Source organism: Platalea leucorodia, assembly GCF_965183815.1.
Source record: "Platalea leucorodia genome assembly, chromosome: 1".
In the NCBI taxonomy this organism is placed as follows: Eukaryota; Metazoa; Chordata; class Aves; order Pelecaniformes; family Threskiornithidae; genus Platalea; species Platalea leucorodia.
The window spans coordinates 32,232,664-32,253,080 of record NC_138823.1 but is presented as its reverse complement, the minus strand read 5'-3'; the positions used below and the strand labels follow the sequence as shown (position 1 = coordinate 32,253,080).

The 20,417-nt window shown below is 37.9% G+C and overlaps 1 protein-coding gene across 1 annotated transcript in view; it reads left to right on the top strand.

Moving 5' to 3' along the window:
- ZBTB10 (zinc finger and BTB domain containing 10) overlaps positions 1–15,503 on the top strand; it is a gene marked incomplete at its 5' end in the record, with an annotated part of 29,108 nt that extends 13,605 nt beyond the window's left edge. Inside the window, 3 exons of the mRNA XM_082309964.1 lie at positions 8,915–9,088; positions 11,211–11,386; positions 14,255–15,503. Coding sequence (XP_082166090.1) covers positions 8,915–9,088; positions 11,211–11,386; positions 14,255–14,560 — 656 coding nt within the window. The 3' untranslated portion in view covers positions 14,561–15,503. The remainder of the gene's footprint in view (positions 1–8,914; positions 9,089–11,210; positions 11,387–14,254) is intronic.
- Between the last annotated feature and the right edge of the window lie 4,914 nt (positions 15,504–20,417).

Genomic DNA, 20,417 nt, shown 5'->3' with positions numbered 1-20,417 from the left:
GTAAGAAAACTAAGCTTTTGTTTCTTGTTCTTCCATGGTACTATAAGTCTCAGTCACTTCTTCCTCAGATCTCCAGCTGATACCCTGATCGAAATATTTAAATTGCTTAATGGACCTTTAACCTCTTTATTTGCCCCATGCCCTATGTAACCTGGTATTGAAGGCCCCATAGGTTTTGAGAAGTCATCTAAAGAAAGTACAACGTCTGGGGGTTAACCTCTTCCCCATTCATTAAATTTATCTGTCCTGGGGATGATCCCAAAGACAAGTAGATCCTCACATTCTCATGGTATGGTCAAACACTGACCTTGCAACTGTAAGCGATGTTCTGCGTATTACTGTTGTGTTGGGGCTTTTTATTTAAACCAAAAAAAAAAAAAAAAAGGCAAGCAAAGTGGATGGGTTGGGGAAGAAGGTTATGTGGTGTCTACAGACCTTTGTCTGCCTGAAAAAACTTTTTTTTTTTTTGTCTCGGCACAATTGAAGCACAGGCAACACATTCCCTTTTAAAAAATTATCAATCTGAAGTGCTGATTTGATTTTTCTGCTACCTCATTTATGAAATAGTGATGATGATGATGGCAGCAACTCCATAAAGAAAACCAGGGGCTGTGTGTGTTCTTGATTCATTTGGGAGGCATAATTCCAGCCACAGAAGTTAGCTGTGCTATTTCTTCAGCTAGCTTCCCTCCTGCATCTCAAAGATGTAGCTCAGTAAGTCAAATCTAATTCATTTTATCACATGCTGAGCAGTGGAAGTGTTTTTACTCCAGATGTTTCAGATCCTTTTGGATTGTAGCTGATTTTCTGAGTAGTGTGGAGCTTTTTTAAACTATCACGAAGATTAGAATACAACTTCCTTTAAAAAGCTTTCTTTCCAGATAGTAATTACCCAAGAAAGTAAAGTCTTGTTTTTATCCACAGCCCCCTTATCTCCTACGTGCTTGTCTTCACATGCCTATCCATTCCTGTATGGTATTTATGAAGCTAAAAGGCTGCTAAAAGACTTTAAAAATATCCCTTATGCCTTAACTGACATACGGTACAGAAAAACAATGTTAGGTTTCTTATTTAACCTGTTTTCTGCGTTGGTAGGCCTACTCAATTCAGTTACACCACCAGAACTCCCTGTGAGAGCACTCTTATGCTAGAGTGGCTTTGTCATGTAAGAGTTTATGGAAGTATAAATTGATCAGTTGCTGTTCAGTTACTCTGGGTGTACAAGTCTTAGTGTGTTGTGTGGTTTGGGGCTTTGGTTTGGGGTTGGTTTGGGGTTTTTTTTGGTTTGTTGGGTTTTTTTTGTTTGTTTGTTTTTTAAATTTCAGGGAAGGGATAGGTCATCCTCAGTGTTGGTAGCTGAGTAGAATAGGTTTTAAGTGGCATGTAGTTTGACTAAAAGACAGTTCCTTCAGCTTCTCTTTTTCAGGTTCTCTGTCCTTGCTGAGTTGTTTTTCTTGCTGCCCAACCAGTTATTCTCTGCGTACATTCTGGAATTCTTGGGTGCAGAAGTTGGGAGTCATTTTTTGGGGTGGGGGAGAGAGGCAGGCAGCCTCTTACTTGTACCAGTTTCTGGCAGGTATCAGTAAATATATCCAACCAGCAATGTGTTCAAAGTGTAGAAAGTTTATGCTGAATGTAGAATACTGTAGCATAGCAAGCTTATACTATGTGTTTACCCTAAGAAGTACTTGCAGTACACATGAATTAGTACAGCTTTAGCAGACACTTTCACTTTAACCACTACCCTTCATTGGTGCAGCTTTGTTAGTTACAAGCTTCATCCTGTCATACTGGGAACAATGGAGAGGGGAGATAGCAAGATCAGAGTCGACGTTTTTATTGTAAACACGTAGCCACAATTGCAGAACTTCAGTCACTTGTGGGATTCCCAGGGTGCAGGGTGGTTTGAGGGGACATTTTTAAAAACATGATCTTTAAAGCTGGAAAAAAAACCCCTTTGTTAAGCAGCAGTTGTCCTTTATGGTCAGGTCATGTGTTTGAAAAGTATGAGCTGCATACAAGTTCCAATCTTTTACACATTTGCTTGCTTGTGACTTGAGTTGATCCCCTTTCTTTAGGGTGTAATGTTGCATGTTACTTTGTAAGGAGAGCACGACACCAGTCTGGCAAGCTTAGTTTGTCATGTACTTCCAGATCTTATTATGCAGAGTTCCCAAGGAAGTATCTGGGTCCTTGGGGTTTTGTTGTTGTTGTTGGAAGGGTTGGATTTTTTCTTTTTTGTTTTGCTGTTTTTACAGATTTGCGCCTCTGTCATGTACCTTACTTTTCTTGAAAGCCCAGTGTAAAGACAAAATCTCTTGATACTCCTGGACAAAGTTAGGCTTTGGCAAAGTAAGTCTGGAATGAATGATACTGAGATGCCAGTTCAACACAAGGGTTTTGGTCAATTATGTTACTGCTTCGAAGATTGCCTGTGATTAGAGAAGCTAACATGAGATGAAGTTCTCCTTATGTCCTTTCAACTGTTTCATCATAAAAAGTTGTTCAGATTAAAACAGTCTCTATACAGCAATGGCATCTGTGCTTATGTCTTTACATATGAATAAATACAAGTGAAGACCCATATCAGTTCTTGGTGTATTTGTCTCGACTGCAGTGACATCCGTGGTCTTTGATCATGATGCATGGTGATACTCCTATGTCCTGTCCCTCAAGCTGACACTTAATTCTTCCTTTAAGAAAATATGTTTACAAGCTACAATGTGTAGCTGATAAAATGGTAGCAATAGCATTTCTCTAATGCTGATGCAGAAAGAAACTAATGGCTTTACTGTGTAGAGAATCCTTGTATGAGGGCTAAGATGTGAATAAACTTAATTTTCCTTTTTGTTTTTTTATTGGATGCTTTTTTACCCCTTTGTTAGGGAGAAACTGGCAGCTTTGAGGACAAGTCAAATTTATTTCCTTGGATTTGTTCTACAGCCACTTTTTCAAAGAGTTAGCAAGAAAATAGGAGCAGAACATAATGCCAAGCCATTTAATTTGGTTACCAGAGTATCTAGAATGGTTGGTGGCTTTTACTGTATTAAAGGATCTTAATCCTAAGTGCCAGTCACTCTTGAGGAGTTTGATGCAGCCTTTCAGGTGTATATCTCCTTGAAATCCTACTTATATTAACACTTTAAATGTAAGACTTGATGAAAAGGGGATGTGAAATGTTTATATTAGTCTTTATGTCTTGAATACTTGAGAAAGCTCTTGATGTACATCCTTAAATTGTCTTGTTTGCAGTGTTCAAGGTCTGGCCCTTGATATCACAACATAGTCCAGAAGTTTATGGATGAAGGTATTTTCTTGACAGTGAAGTCAAGAAGGGCTATTTTCCTGAAAACAGTTTACTGAGTCTCATGCTGTTTAACACCTTCATCAGTGATCAGGATAGTAGGACAGAAGATGCTCTCAGCAAGTTTGCAGATGACATCAAATTGATGGGAATGGTTGATACACTAGAGGGCAAGGCTGGGCTGTTGTTCAGGTGGACCTCAGCAATCTGTAAGAATTGGCCAACAGGAACAATGTGCAAAGACAAATGTCAGGTCCTGCATCTGGAAGTAACGACCCTGTGCATCCACACAAGCTGAGCCCTGAGTGGCTGTGTAGTTAACTCTGCGGAAAAGAACCAGGGGGTCCTTCTGGACAGCAAGCTGAGCATAAGTCAGTAGTGCATCATAGGAGCAATGAAGGCTAGCCTCATCGTGGTGGTATTAGCAAGGACATAGCCAGCAGGCTGAGGGAAGTGATAATAATACCAGTGTACTCAAGACTGGCAAGACCACATTTGAAATCCTGTGCCCAGTTTAGGGCAGTACAAGAAAGATGGCAGCAAGCTGGAGGGAGTCCAGTGGAGGGGCACTAAGGTAGTTAGGGGGACAGAAAACATCTTGTTCAAGAAGAGGCTGAGGAACTGGATTTATTTAGTATGGAGAAGGCTGAGGGATCTACCTGCCATCTTCTACCTGCCACCTGAAGGGGATTATAGAGAAAATGAACTCAGATGCTTTTCAGAGGTGCAGAGTGAAAGGGCAAGAGTCAGTTGTCAAAAGTTGCAGCTAAGGGAATTCCAGTTCTATATGAAGAAAATTGTTGACAATGAGGGCGGTTTATGGAATCTCCCATCCTTGTAGATACTTAAAACTTGGCAAGGTCCAAAGCCACATATAGTCCAGCTTTGAAGTTAGCCCTGCTGAGAGCAGGAGGTTGAAGTAGGGGATGTTCAGAGGTTCCTTCAGACCTAAGTTTTTGTGTGAGTCTGTGATAGTCCCTGGGAACAATATCTCCCCCACAAATAAGTGATCTGGAGGAGGAAAGTTCTTACTATCTTGTGTTTCATTGATGTAGCGTTTGTGGGGAGAGATCAGCAAAATAGTTTTCTAGTGTGAACAGCACCCCTTTCTCAGGGAGGCGTTTTTCAGGGAATATATGATAAGCAAGTTGAAAAGACAAGTGGATGATGTATTTGGCATCAATTGATGGTCATCTGGCAGGGTTAGTTGGTGATAGATCTGCCTCCATAGTTAAGGCAATAAACCATTTTTTTTCATGAATGAGAAGCAGTAAAAATTCAGAGCAATTGGGAGCAGTACATAGAGTATGAGTAAGATTGCATTGGCAAAATGCCTTAAGTTTGAGCCTTCTGTTGCAAGAGGCAGTTGAGAAGTAATATGTTTTGACCCCTTTTCAGAAGCAAGGTTAAAGATGTGAGTAATACTCTGGGAACAAATGGAGTACAATGTATTTTCTTTCCCCCACCTTCCCAGTATGTCAGTCTTGGCAGTGCTGTTTTTTCTGTCATGTTACTTAACAGAAACAACAAATCCAGCTCTCTAACAGCAATCCAGATTGTATCAGTAGATTACCACTGCTGCTTACAATCCTTGAAAGCTATGGCCTAATCGCTTATCCTGTCTACTTTCTGTCTTTTTTTAATTGATCTGAATGAGTAGTCAATGTCAGAAAACCTGGAAAAATAGTAGTATTTCTTCTTCTCCTCTTTTGGCACTGTTTTTAGTGGTAATATGTATAAAGAAAATAGAAGTTAAGTTCATTACAGACAATTGTATCTAATGTGAAGTTTTGCCTCTTCCCCCTCAGCACAGCCTATGTCCGTATCCCTTTCTGTAATGACCTGTCCAATGGCTTCTATCGTTGATCTTCTCATTAATCTCCATGATCATCCCCTACTCAGTAATGTCTCCTTTTCTTCCCCAAAAATCAGCATATTTCTGGTTACAGAAAAAGAGCAAAACTTGTCAAACTAAAGATGTTTCCACACCAGATGTGTTGTCTCTTCCTGGTGCTACTCCCCTACCTCTTGCCTTCAAAACTGAAAATCAGTGTGTCTGACTTACGGTTATCCTTTTTCCTGGCAACAAACACAGTAGAACATAAAATCCTTCCATAAAGTTTTTGTTAGTTGTGTAAAAGCCTACACAACCACTTCATTGTATTTGGGACTGTCTTTATCTCTTCTCAGATTGGCATCTTGAGAATTTTAGTGCTGACAGTCAATCAGCTTATTTGTATTCTGTTTTATTTTTATTATTTTGGGTTTGTTTGCATTGGGTTTTTTGTTTTGTTTTTTTTAAGATCAGGTTACTGATAGAAATCTCTTGTCCATGCAGGGTAGAAGAATGGGTAGATGTTGGAGGCTAATTGACATTTTAATTACTAACTTACACCTCTTCTAGGAATCAACTAAACTGTAAAAAGGTATCCTTAGATCAGAGGAAAGTTGTGGTCAGATGACCTGGTCTGGAGACACAGAGCATTTTTTTTTTTTTTTTTTTTTTTTTAGAGCTCTTCCTCACTGCTCTCTATATTTCCCCCTTTGCACCCAACCCCCAGTCCACCAGTACAGAGGCATATGTAGTTGCTTTCAGTCTCCTATCAAAATCACCTGGGTTTAAGCTGACAGCAACAGGTTAGATGATGATGATATGTATGGTTTTGCAAACAGGTTTCAGAAGGCAGTAGCTTAGGTGGGAGGAGGAATGGGAGAAGATGTTACGAGTCACAGGGGTCCATAACACCTTATGCTTGGCTCAGCTGCAGTCAGCAGCTTATCTGACTGTAGGCTATATGTCTGCCTGGGGAAACTAGTAGAGGCTAGGTCCGGTTCCCAGTCTATATGTAATTGATGTCTTTCCTGTATGGATGAGCCATTAGGCGTGAAAAATGCCTTTTTTGTTGTTTTGTTTTGAACACATTATATGTGTGCTTAATCTAGAAAGCAGGTTTTCTAGGTCAACGAATTATTCTAAGAACAAGCATTAGGTTTAATTATGATCTACTTAGTCCTCTGCTGTGCAGAGACTGGAGTGTCTGTAGCAACCTCTTATCTCTTGTGGTATCTGTGCTGGTGTTCTTTCATGTTATAGCAGGTCTCTTCAAATTGGAGGTAGAAAGATTTAGTAGTTATTATCTACACTAGACTACAGCTCTTAAGTCTCTTTGGCTCTATGCCGAGTCTTATGCTAAGATCTAGACCTATGCAGGGATTTGAGCTCCTAACTTCCCTCAAACTTCAGTACCAGCTATGAACACAAGTGTTCCTACTGAAATTCAATTTGTGTTCTCTTAGATCCACAAGAACTGTCAAAGTGACAGTGTTATAAATGTGCTCAGCTCTTACTTATGGTCAGTCTTTGATATATGCTTATTTTGAAGGAAGCTATGCAATATTGCCTATACACAGCGTATATGTTACATCTGTGAGCCCTAAAGACTTGGTCTGTTGATCTTCCAGATATTCCTCCCGTGACGGGGCGGTGGAGTGATTCACATATTTTGATCACTGATCTTCCACTGGTCAACTAGAGACATGACAGCTCTATTAGGGGGAAAACCTATAAAGAAAAGGTCTAGTATTTTAAATAGATTATAAAAGCTGTTTTATTTTTTTCTCTGCTAGATCCTGAAGCTTGCTTTAATTTGGAGGCTTTTAGCCTTGAGGTCAAGTCATCTTTGCTCTTGCCCAGAACTGTACAGCGCTGCTTCCTCACTAATCCTTTCTTGTGTATTACAGAAGGAAGTTTTACTGCTCACCTCAAAGGAATGTGTAGTTGGCATGTCTATAGGGTATCTGTGTTCTATTCCTTGAGTTGTTGTGAGATGCCGTTGCTGGAGTCCATAGCTCCAAATTAGTGTAAGGAGTTCTTGCCTCTTTTGGACATAACAGCTATTAGAGTCAGTAATTTAAAAAAATAAAAAATACTTTCCTCACTACTTTGTTTCTTAAAGGAGAGGGAGACTTATTCCCTTCCCCTCTCCCTTTTTTCTGTACCAAAATAGATAGGCGGATGACCTAAAACACTGGGATTTCTCTTCCTTCATCCACTCAAGCTCTGCTTTTTAAAAGCTCCAGTAGAATACCTAGTTTGGCAGTCTTGATCCAGCTTTGCTTATCATTTGCTGTTGTCTTACAGATAGGGTAGCATTATAAGCTTCCTATTTGTTAATTGATTTCCTTTTGAGCTGTTGTCTTATGTTGCAGATGAAACCACTGCTGCCAACTGTAACACTGCTTGAGCAGTAAATGAAACTAGTGTATATGTCTAATACTGTGAGGATTTGTAATCTGTACTTTTTTCCAGTAAAACTGTAAGTTGCGAGAGTTTCAGTGTGCAGCTTACCACTAGCTGCATGAAATTCTAGTTTACACTAAGAGAATTTCCTTCCCCAGAAAAATCCTTAGAATGAGCCGTATAGGGACAAAGGAAAAAGTCTTTGGACTATTAAAATGTACAGTCTCAGGCTTGAAAGTAAAAATGTATATTTATTTTCTGTGAAGGCCTTCTCAAGACTTTCTACAACCATGACTTTGGTAATCCAGTGTGAGGACCTGAGCACCATCCAGACAAATAAAATGAAATCTGCCAGTTGCCACTGCAGTTTGTTTATTTAACAACTGTGTGCCTGTGAAGAAAGTAATGGATTTATGAGTTCATATTTTCCAACAAACTCCTGTTTTGGGGATTGGGGGGAAGATTGATTTGCGCTCTTGCCAGAAAAGTCTTTGCCCCACAAATATGATATTGGTAAATGCCTAGTGCAGCTTTCTTGTGTACTATTTATAGTTCTCTGTGCTGTATAATAGTGATTCAATGTTCACTCATGCAATTCTTACTTGTTATAAAAGTACAGAATTAAACAAGCAAGGATCTTTTTCTTTTTAAGGCACTGTTCACTTCTGAATTATTTTGTTCTTTTCTTAAAGAGGAAGAAAAGCTACAAAGACCACGCAAGCTGCATGAAGAGCTTGTCTAAAGACCAAATGTAAATACGCAAACTAGTCTTTTAAGCTGGTATATTCCAAGTAATTATGGTCTCCTGAATTGATGCGGTTATAGAGTAATGAAGATGATTATTCAAGAAAGGATTTAGACATAGCTGTAGGATACTTTATATAAATAAAGGTATTTAAAGCACTTCATGTACCACTGAGATATTTTAAGGCAATAAAGAAAATCACACCTTCAGTAGAAAAAGTTTACTTTTGTACCAACTAGACTGCCTCTGATAGACCAGATGAAGCCCTGCACAAAGCAGTTGTAAAGAGAATCCAGTGGAAAACTTTTTAGCCCTGTCATGATGATAGTGAGGGAATAAATACCCTTACCATAAAAGTTCCTGCAGTATGAAAAAGGCTTTGAATTCTTCTCAGGATAGGAAGAAGAAATGGTGCCATGGAGCATAGTTCAAAGGTCTAATTTCATTGAAATGAGGAATGCAGTTATTTCTTCATTTCAGTATTGAAGATTATGTGAAAAAAGATTATAATTACTATTTTAAGGTTTGAAACTTTTTTGTCACAGTTTAAAAAGGAAATATATTTTGCTAAACAACATGACTGATTAGAACCCAGGAAGCTAAAGTAAGACTGTGTCTGTAATAGGTACTTCAAGTGACTTCAAGTATGGACTGCTGCCGGGTACTTCAAGTGACTTCAAGTATGGACTGCTGCCGGGTACTTCAAGTGACTTCAAGTACGGACTGCTGCCGGGTACTTCAAGTGACTTCAAGTACGGACTGCTGCCAGAATCTTGGCCAAAAGAAGCTTGGGAAAATGGCAAGTATATCTGTTGGAGAGGAGGTTGTTTTTTGCCTCTGATGGGGTTCTTTATCTTCTGTGTTACTGCTGGTAATACTTGATTAATTTGTTTGGAGATTTATAAGATTAAGTGTTTACCTAATCTTCTTCCATATCATTTGCCTTTCTGGATAATGTAAATACAAGTACTTCCTTGGAGGGAGAAAAAGAAATTCAAATGTCTGGAAAAGTAAAACCAGAGCATGATTTATATCAGCTTTTGTATTGTGCCTGAATATGAAGACACCTGAGGTCTTTAATGATCTGATAGCTTCCCCCCCCGCCCCTTAGTAAGCTAACTACAGATAAATGGGCTTTGAAATTGAACACTTGGATGATGAAGATATGAAGTTAAATATAAAGTAGATTTCAGAGCATACTTGTCACTATTAAAAATAAAAACTTCATTGCAATAAAGGTTTTGAATTCAATGCAGCCATAACTAAAGTCCTCTTCAGTCAAACCTGTGTTGTATAACCTACCCTATTGCAGCTTATGTGCCTTTCTTCATTGTTCAAGCAAGCAATTATCTGTAATTATTTTTCTGTCTGAAAACATACCAAAAAACCCACCACATCTGAAATAATTCTTGCTAGATCCTTAAAATACATAAAGTTTTCAGTAAAAAGAGGATCTTAAGGACTGGGTAATAGTAATGCCTACCTCATCTCTGTAACTTGGAGCTATTACTGGGATGTGGTTTATGGTTTACTTTAAATATTTTGGTTTTTACAGTGGAAGAAATTGGCTCATCAGAAGGTGAAACTCACTAGCAGGCAAGGGATTAGAACTCGGGTTTTAGGAGGTCTGCCTGTTCTTAAACCATTAAATTCTCATATATCTGACAGCCCTGATGTCTGCCTCTCTGTCATACCCCTGTCAATGTGTGTAAGCCTGTAATTTAAAATCTTTTTTTGAACTTACTTTTCTTCATGTAAGCCATTACGTGACGTTATGTTGACAGGCAGCTTGCATGAGTGCTCCAGTATACCAAGGCAAACTTTTGAATATTGGCAAAATTTAACTTCCATGTTATGATGGATTTTGGAGCTGGGAGGAGGCATCTTAGATACGGCATGCAGGCCCATGCATGTAACACAATTACTCTTGCTTTCTTCCTGCCAGCATGAACGTTAGAAACTCTTACGCGTATAATCGTATAGCCTTAGCCAGTGCTTTTTGGATGCTTCTAGGTGGTTACGATCATGTTCATAAATTCTCTCACCCGTATTAAGTTGAGTCAGTACTCTATTCTCAAAATAATCCTTGTATTCCTGTGTGACCTTCTTCATAGCTGTCACAGCATCCTGTGCTTTTCTATTTCACACAGTAATAGGCAGCTGTAGTAAACCTGTTTTGCACGTATCCTTTGAGCAAGCTATGTTATCCTTGGTCCAAGGATATGTAAATAGCTCTCTTCCATCATAAGGAAGAAGTGGGATATTGCTATTTCCAGAAGTTTTTTTGTTCGCTTTATTTTTTCTACTGTTAGACCAAAAATAGACTTTGGGTAGAGAATAGCTAAGATCTGAACCAGAAACTTCCCTTTTTAGCTATTTTGGAATTATGCTACCTCTTACTGTCCTACTCCTTTTGTCAATATTTGTTCTTGCTTAGTTATACTTTCTTTTTTTATTTATTTGTAGAGTCAGATCTTGGCAGGCAGTTCCTGCACATAATTCTAAAGAGAATATTGGGAGAGGAGATTGTAACTGTCTAAATGCCGCAGAGCTAGAGGGTTTCTAATCCAGAATAAAGTGTTTTCTGGTAGAGGTGACCTCTAGAAAATAAATACTGCTAACTTGTAGCTAACTTACTCTGATTCATGAAATAAGACTTCTTTTCAAAGAATTGATCTGTACTTCTGCAGTAAAAATTCCTTGGTTGCAAGTAGGTATTTTTCTAGCAAGATCATACATGCAGAACCTACCAGTATTTGTGGTTTCTGCAGGCAGGCGCTGTCCTGATTTGGCCGATGAAAAGTCATGTGGGTGCTTTATTGTTTTGGCACCTGTTTATTTTTGTGCACCAGGCAGAACGTAATTGAAATAGGTTTTTTGTGTTTTATCATCTTTTCTCCTGATGGCTTATTTTCTTGTAGGCGATTCCTCTGCTTTAATCATGAACAAGTTGAAGTGTCCACACTGTAATTATGTAGCCAAATACAGAAGAACACTAAAGAGACACTTGCTCATTCACACAGGCGTGAGATCTTTCAGTTGTGACATCTGTGGGAAGCTGTTTACTCGAAGAGAGCATGTAAAGAGACATTCCTTGGTAGGTAACATCAAGAGTGAGTGTGTGTGTATGTATGCACATGTACGAGTGGGGTTTTATGTTTTTTTCAGATGTTTTGTTAGTTGAGAGAAACACTGTTCTCTGATTTGCCATGATGTAAATTCTTTTATCTCAATCTAAAACAGATGGAGATAAACATCTCTCTGTGATAACTATACCTTTTATATTCTTAATGGAAAATGCAGTATCAATTGTTGCTGGAATTCTAATAGAGATAGTTTCAAGGTGATTTTTGAAAGTGACATGATGAAGAGATGCAGTATATGTAAGTATTCTGTAGATAATGAAAGGGAATTTTTGGCTTGGTGTTACTGCAATAGAATAGCACATCTTCTTGTTCTATAATGCTGCATCACCATTTTCTGTGAGGACACCCTGTTAATCAGCAATTGCACAATATCTTGGGGTAGTTCTATAATGCTGCATCACCATTTTCTGTGAGGACACCCTGTTAATCAGCAATTGCACAATATCTTGGGGTAGTTCTGAAATACTTACTTTACAACTAGACAAAGCTATAGCATAGTATCTGGTTTAAGATTTAGGAAAGAATGAAGAATATCTGAGATGTAGAAAGTAAATGTCCTTCTGACTTGCATTCTACCAATACCATAATCAGGAGTTGAGCTTACCCTGTCCTGTGCATGTTGCATAACTCAGGATTTGACTTCAGTACTATTTATCTGAGGATCCAGAGAAAGTATTATCTGTCTTGGGTATTTTGCAGGTTCTTTGTGTCTGGTCTGTAAGGAAATTAAGACTTCATTATAATATTTACTGTGTAAAATCCAAGGTGTGTTTTAGGGGAGTAGTAAAAGCAAGATCATATTGGTGGTGAGAAGGTAATAACATTTCTCCAAGGTGTGATTTTAAAAAAACTCATTTTGCAACATGTTTTGCAGATACTCAGAATAGGTTAGGACATGGAATGGGGTAAATTGCACTTCTCCATTTTGGTAGTTTTCCTCAGTCCTTTGAGAATCAGTGGACCACCTTGCTCCCTCGTGAAGGTGTCCATAACTCTCCATAGCCTCCTTGCAGTTGGCTTTTTGTTCCTCAGGGAGTAGAAAAAGTGGTTGTGAGCTTCCAAGTTTTAATGTGGATGCAGAAAAGAGCTTTTGGTGTAAGTCTTCCTAACTTTCCTTTCTAGCTTGCACTATCATGAAATGCACTTTCTGTTAGCCAGTAATATTATTACAAATAAATAATAACCTGAGTCATATCAGGATATAATTCTAGAAAATATTTATAAGACCACTGTAGTAATTTTAAGTATTCCTTAAACTGCTCTACAGGTAGGAAAGGCATATGTTAATAGCTCCTCCATAAATTTTAGAACCAGCGTCTTTCTTATATTCCACTGGACTTCTCTCATCTTAGATACATATCTTTCCACCCTGCTACTGCTGCCTTTCTTCCTTCTCCCATACTAGCTGGTGAAGGCTTAGGTGCCTGAAGGGACAGGAGAACCTACGATGTTACCGAGTCTGAAGGACATTTTGCTCTGTAGTGTATGTAGGTGGCTGCGGTACAGGACAGCTCTGTGGCTGGGCAGAGGAGGTGAGGTCATTATCACCTTATGGGTGGTGACACCATGTAACACATCCCAGCAGCTGCTCTACTTCTTCCTTTGTGGCTCACCAGAGAAGATAACAACAGCGGGCGGCAGTCGGTCTACCAGGAAGAGCAGAGTGGGGCTTCAGGTTTCTGTCCTGTAGCATCTGACCAGGTCTTGTAACTGAAGATTTTTTTTTCACTCCAGGAAAGGAGATGAAGTCAGACAGGGTGAAAACAGCTACAGAGTGAGCTCAGCCCAGCCCTGTGCTTTAACTGAAGTGTGCTCTCCCTGATGGAATCAAAATACCACCTTCTTTTTTTTTTTTCCTTCCCTCTCTCCCCTCTCCATTCAACAAACACCTCAAACATTGTGATTTCTGTGAAAGATTATCATAGCCAGTCTAGAGGCTGAGGAAAAAACATGTAGGATCAGCTGTACAGATTATGTAGTGGAACTAAAGTAACTATTTGTATCTTGACCTTGGTTTTTTCCCTCATCTGGGTGGTAATTTCAGTTTTATCTAAAATGGCAACTTTTTCAATGTGACCTCAAATGAGATGTTTAAGCACATAGTTGTAATCTGTTGTGGGGACACCAGATAGAAGAAAGAAGTCTTCAACTTATTTTTTTCCACGATAACTATTATATACGGTTGCTGAATTCAGTTACTTGTACAAGTAACATACTCCCGAATTCAAAATTAAAATTTATTTTCAGTCAAGTTAGTCAACGGCAGCCTTCTAATTTTACACACAAGCTCACTCTACATACAGGACAAAAAATTCACCAAAGGGACCTGGAAAGATGTTGTTGGCTTTGGTTGTGTTGGGAGGGAGGTGTCGTGGAAGAACACACTCTTTGAATTCACACAGAATTTAATAACTCCTGATTGTTCTTAATGTTTCTAGCACCTAAAACTGTAAAGGCAATTTTCTAAATGAGATATGATCCTGTGTGTAACGCAGGTCCTGACGCTGTTCTGATTGGCTTTCAGAGTCTTGTTCTGTACAGTGAGTAGTCGTAAAATGAACAGTCGCCTGCTTACGGAACAGGCAGCTATTCAGCCACCTGCTGAACAGCAAGCAGGTAGTTTGGTTGTGGGCAATAGCTCCTGTAGTCAAAATGGATCTCTAGTAGTAATTCTCTTTCTCTGAACAGTGTTGGGGTATCTTTTGGAAGAGGCCAAAAAAAGAATTTTTGTATTAGTAATTATTAATAGTTTTCTAGTACTATATGCAAATGCAACCTGATACGCATATTTTTCAGTTATTAACATTTCTCTTCCATAGGTGCATAAAAAGGATAAAAAGTACAAATGTATGGTGTGTAAGAAGATTTTCATGCTAGCAGCCAGCGTTGGAATAAGACATGGATCACGACGTTACGGAGTTTGTGTAGACTGTGCAGATAAATCTCAGCCTGGAGGGCAAGAGGGAGCAGACCAGGTGCAGGATACAGATTTCCCTAGGGATGAAGAATACGAGGAAAATGAAGTGGGAGAAGGTGATGAGGAGCTTGGTGATGATGTAGAAGAACATAATGACCAGTCTCGATGGGATGAATCTGGGGAAGTTTGTATGCCTTTAGATGACTGACAGAGCATATGACTTCAGGGTGCCGCAAATGGACACTATATGGATTGACTATTTGAAGTTTTGGACTGAAGGCTTGCGAAATATGGTACAGGCTGGATGGTAGTTATGTTGCTGTGAAAAATGTAGGGTCAAAGCCTTATAGCAAAAAAGGATTATTAATTTTTTTATGATATTTGCACAGGACTGTACAGCATACAACCATTTGGTTGAATTATACAGAGTCCTCACATCTACAGTCAGTTATCAAAAGAAAAATGTATTTTTTATTATTTATAGGATATAGCTACTTGGGTCCTATTCAGACATAGTAGTAACTGTACTTATGTTACACATTCATGTATCTGTTAACATGAATGAAGAAAATTGCAACTTGGTATGGAAATACAAAGACAGCTTTTCCCAAATCCACTCGTACTTTGTCAGTGAACCAGTGAAGCTAATTTGGGCTAGTGGCTTTGTTTCCACAAGCATGTCTTTGCCATACAAACCTTACCTCTCCCGTACTCTGATAGGTGAAAGCCAATCATTTAAATATGCATCACAGATAATGCCAACACCGTATTGAAATTTGGTTTTAAAACTTTTGGCTCTATGCTTGCAGGTGGTATAGGTGATAAGCACTGGAGAAGTTGATAATGGCATTAATTTAGTGTCTGTTTCTTCACAGTTTTGAATTTTCAAGAACATTGTTATTGATTCATCAGTTCCAAAATGAGCTTGCAGAAGAAATGACCAATAATGAAAATAATAGACTGATCAGAGCATGGGTAGCTCTTCTGCCACTTAGTCAAAAGAGATAGTCATGCTAAAAGGTATCTGATGTAATAATGTTTCCTCCCTCCTCTAAGGCCCCCCTCTTCTCAAACTTTTTGACTTCCCTGGTGTATACCTCAGTCCCACAGAATAAAAATACAAGGAATGGAGAAAGTGTCATATTAAACAACTCTTTGGTTGGTAATTTCTTACTTGTCCGGTTTTTGGCTAGTTTATGTGATGTGAATTGGACACTAGGCTATTGTGCCCATCGTTCGTCATTAAAATGAACACAAACTATTTTTTATTCTTTTGTACTTAATGGGTTGTTGCTAGTGTTTAATATAAACCAATTGCATTTAAATTGTTGACTTAATTTGCTGGATTTTTTTTTTTTTTTTTTTTTAAGAAAAACAAAAAGTCCAAAGCAAAATAATGCTCTTTGAGTTGTCTACTTTTCAGGATGATATGCTCCCTACACTTTTTATTTCAAATTTTCTAGGAGGCATTGAAACTTGAATTTTTGTAGCCATGTGGGTTTTTTTTCCTAAGCTTGTAATATTGTACCAGTGATTTCAGGCCTCTTTCATAGGGAGGGGAGGGCATTACACCTTCATCTTAAACTCCTTTGTGTTGTCTAGCCTAAGGCAAATTAATTCAGGCAATCATTGGAACAATACATCTGATGTACTATTATGTCACGATGAGTAAATATGCAGAGCATTTATCTTGACACATAGCTAGGCCAGTGTGACAGTACTGTATAAAAACCAATTGAGGGTCACCATATTTTTCAGCTTTGTTTAATTTTAAAATGAGTATATTTTTTCCTATTTTATATCAGGTAATTAAATTATGCTAGTTGTGTGGATAACTTTGAACTATGCTTTGACGGACAGAATCTTAATGGTGCTCCATCTGATCAAAGTTGGTATGTATTTAAAGAGACAAGCTTTACTGTTGTCCTTTACATCAGTAGAACAGTAACATAATGTTAAGACATTGTTTTTGCTGATTGAAGCTGAGATAAGTTTGAACTACAGTTACATGGGAATTAAAATGCTTTTTTTATCATCCACTTGTTTCATTGGTAGTTTCCACATCATTGTAAACCTGACAGATGATTAGGTTTTTGGGGGAGGGTGGGGTGCCTTTTTTTTTTTTTTTTTTTTTTTTCCACTGAAGAATACATCTTATTCTCATTGTTCTAGACTGAAATGAGTAATGTGTAATTCTGGTGGGGTCCAAAGTAGAAATTAGTTGGGCAAAGATGATATGAATGAAAAAGTATTTTAAACGTTAAAGTAATGTTCTGCTTTGTGAATATGTAAGTATAGCATAAAGATTTTTCCATCCCATTTATCCCCTTTAAAACCATAGTTTACAATTGGTAGATCTGTCTATATATATAAATATATATATATATATATCTGAAATTCACCTAAATCTGCTTTATTAGAATACTGCTCACTTAATGCTTAGAAACTGGACCTGGCTCTACATTCTTAATGTATTTTCCCTTTTTTTTGTTTTGTTTTTTTGTTTTTGTTTTTTTCCTCAAGGTATGAACTTATTCTCTTGGAACTGAATCTTCTTTTACTACTTAAATCATTTATGTATATCTGGTAAATTATGACCAAATTTGTTGTTAGACTGCATACAGTAAATTGAAATATACACTTGGTACACTACAGAATTGTTGTGCTTTTGTTCTGGTTATATTTGGAAAAGCAGGCTTTAATAGAAATTAGTGTTATTTATAAATATTCAGTTATTATCCACTGGCCTTAATATTCTGTTGCATTGTGACAATCATCATTTCCTTGGTAATACTTAACTGCTTGCTTTTAGAAGTTGCATGTAATTGCCGTTGGTAGGATTGGAGGGAGAGGGATGACTACTGAAATGTGATACTAGCTCTTCAGCAAATGATGTGAAATAGTTTAATGGAGATTCACCATTCTTGTGTTGGAGAACCAAAAGAACTTGTTTGGATGCTATCTGCAGTCTGGATTTTCTGAGCTGTTTATTCAGAAGCTATTTTAAATATATTACCTTGATTAGGGAGCTCTAAATTAATAACAGTAAATTTCCTAAGAATTACCTTAAAAGAGACAGCTCAAGTTTCGTCACTATCATAAAAAGTAGGAAGAGATTTCTGTTTGCGCTAGAAATTGTCTTCCCCTTAAGAAATGCTGGAGCTATGCTGTAGTAACATGGCAGTGAACCTAAGTTTGTCTGGTTTGGGGTTTTTTTTCCTTTTTAAAAGAAGAAAGACGAATGCCCTTAAACTGTCTTCCTTATCAAATTAATAGATACCTAGTCTTTCATTTTGTCTTCTAATTAAATACTTCCCAAACAAAATGTCTGAGACTTGCTTATTTGGGCAATGCCACACGAGTAGTTTTATGAAAAAAAATCATGTATATTTTAAAAACAGACAAGCACAGAGTTCTGATGTTGGGATTCCCCCCCTTTCTGTGGATTTTTGTCTGCTTTCTGGCCTCTTCAAGCAGTGGCGGTTATCTTTTAGAAATAAACACACAGAGCACTTTCTGGCAGGGAACTGTGATGCAGGGCAAAACCAAATGAGTCAGTAAATTCACTTTGATTAGAAGTCCCTGTCAAAGCAGGTGTGATGTAAGGAAGATTGACAACGTAAAATGTGTTTGTCTTACGCCAATGTTACTACAGTGCAATAGCAAGCATTTTTCAACTGTAATGCCCAATGCATCTTGCAGGAAAAATGGCATTTTTTTTCAGTTCTGTAGAAAATTTTCATAGTTCAGTTCGCAAACAGATCTTCTAGTAAAATCATTTTCTGAAGTGAAGCCAGTTTTGAAAGCCAGAAATGATACTTGGTTGTCGACACAATGATGCACCCTAAGAAGTAAGAGTTGAAATTACTGGTCCCCATAGCATACCCTGTTACTTTTTGAGATGCGTATAATTCTGCAAATATACGGTTTTCAGATATTGCTACATGCACCCCTTCCTTCTGAAAAATAATAAGCATTACCAGGTGAAGAAAAGTTTGAGGCCAGGACACTGGCATGTGGTAGGCTTCTAGTTGTGGGTCACAGCAGTAATGCTGTTAGCAGAAGATGCTTTCTTTGCCTAGCTTTAAGTTGTTAAGGCTTTTAATAGGATTTTCTTTAATGAGGCCAATCTCTGTGGTTTGCTTGCTTTAAGTTTTGTTTCACTTGACTTTTCCTGTTCTCGCCACTCAGTAACACAAGTCTCCCACCTATTCTAAAATATTTCTGTAGTCTGCTGACTCCACACATATGCAGAATGCACTTTGCAAGAACTGTACCTCATTGGCTTTTCCTTTGTACTTTGTTGTAGTTAAATGCTTTTGGAAACTAATAACAGAAATGAAAGCAAGATAATTGACACCACCAGCAGCCTGAAAAGCTTGTGCCAAAAGAAAGTGAAAAAGGAGAAAAATGTTGAATGCAATGTGATAAGAAAAAGGCTTTTGGATTTGAGTTGTTACAATTCCTTTGGTTTGCTACTTGAATGTTTCGGACAATTCACTGTATTTCTCTCTAGCACAATTTGGTGACAACCTTCTGATGAAGAAGCTATGCAAGAAGCCCAGTTGTGAGTTTACTCAGTGTCTCCAGATGTGGTTCAGGCTCCACAGAGGTAGTACCACTGAGTAGTTTTCTGTAGATATTTTACCATATACCCTTCTGTTAGCATCCTTCTTCACTATGTAATGTTATCCATTTTTTATTTGATAAATGTTTTATTTGAGAAATGCTCCTTAGAACTGAGGTTTGCCTTTTATATGTTTTAATAGCACATCACTGTGTAACACTAAACAATGTGGTAAAGGTTAAATATTGACACAATGGATAAAAAGAAATAAGTTGGTATTTATATGGTATCCTTTAACAAACCTGTAACAAGTCTTTTTTTAATAAAGAAAATACAGGTTTGAAAGACGGGGCAGGGGAATTGCTGAGCTGAACCCTTTGAGATGTTGAAGATCACACATATAATTCAGTATGGGTTTTTAAAGTACTTTTATGTGAAAAAAGGTAAAAATATACTAGAAGGATCCTATGACTTAAACTGGAAAATAAAATCGGCTTAACAAGTACTTTGTATTTAACATTATTGCAATTTGAAGTGAATGTTTAAAATAAGCTACACCTAGTGTTTTGCTTACCTGAATTGATTTGGATTAGCTGCTTCCGAATCCAGACGTAAGTAATTTCTCACGTATTGGTATGTAAACATAATTTCAAGACTTCTAATACTATGTGCACCAGTCTTTAAGTTACCATACTGCAAATAAATTTAGAAAATAACTATTTCATCCTATCTATTTTTATCTGTGCCCTGCCTCCTCACCCTTCACAAGTAAATGCAGAGAGATTTCTGCGGATGGATAAGTGTTAACATACAATCATTTGCTGCAAATGACTTAATTTCTGCTTCTGACATAGAATAGAATTTATAGAAAATAGAATTTATATTAAGGTTGTATTTTAAACTTAGCTCATAATAAGGCAGATCACTTTAAGATAACTAGTTTCCAAAAACCAGCATCCCAGATCAGATGTGTATATCTAAAACTGGATTTTAGACAAACTTCAGCACAACATTGAGCAGATTACTTAAGGCATACTTTAGACACAGTCTAGCGCCTACCAGAAGGATTGGATCTCCTCAGAAATGCAGCTGTACTGTGTGTGCCCAAAATCTTTGCCTTGGTGTTTTGTTCCCTCTCTTCAGCCCCACCAACCTGAGATGTTTGGAAAAAGTGTTTTCACCTGGGTTTCTCAAAAGTTACTTGGCTGAATAATGCTGGATATGTGTTTGAACCGATCCTTTGGCTTCTGTTATTTTCCTAAATGAGTGTTATTTTTGGTAGGTTATGCACAAGTGGGTTCCTTCAGTTAAAAAATGATCAGCCTTCTGTCAGTTCCTTCAAGGATTTGAAAACTTCAAAATTTTCTGTTTGCCCTGTAGAGAAAATTTTAGGTTCCGTGTCCTGGATAGGCAAGTCTGCTTGTACGTCTTGACTTAGATACTAGGGGTTTCTGAAGACTAAGGCCTCTGTCTGATTAGCTTTTCCTATTAGCTGGCT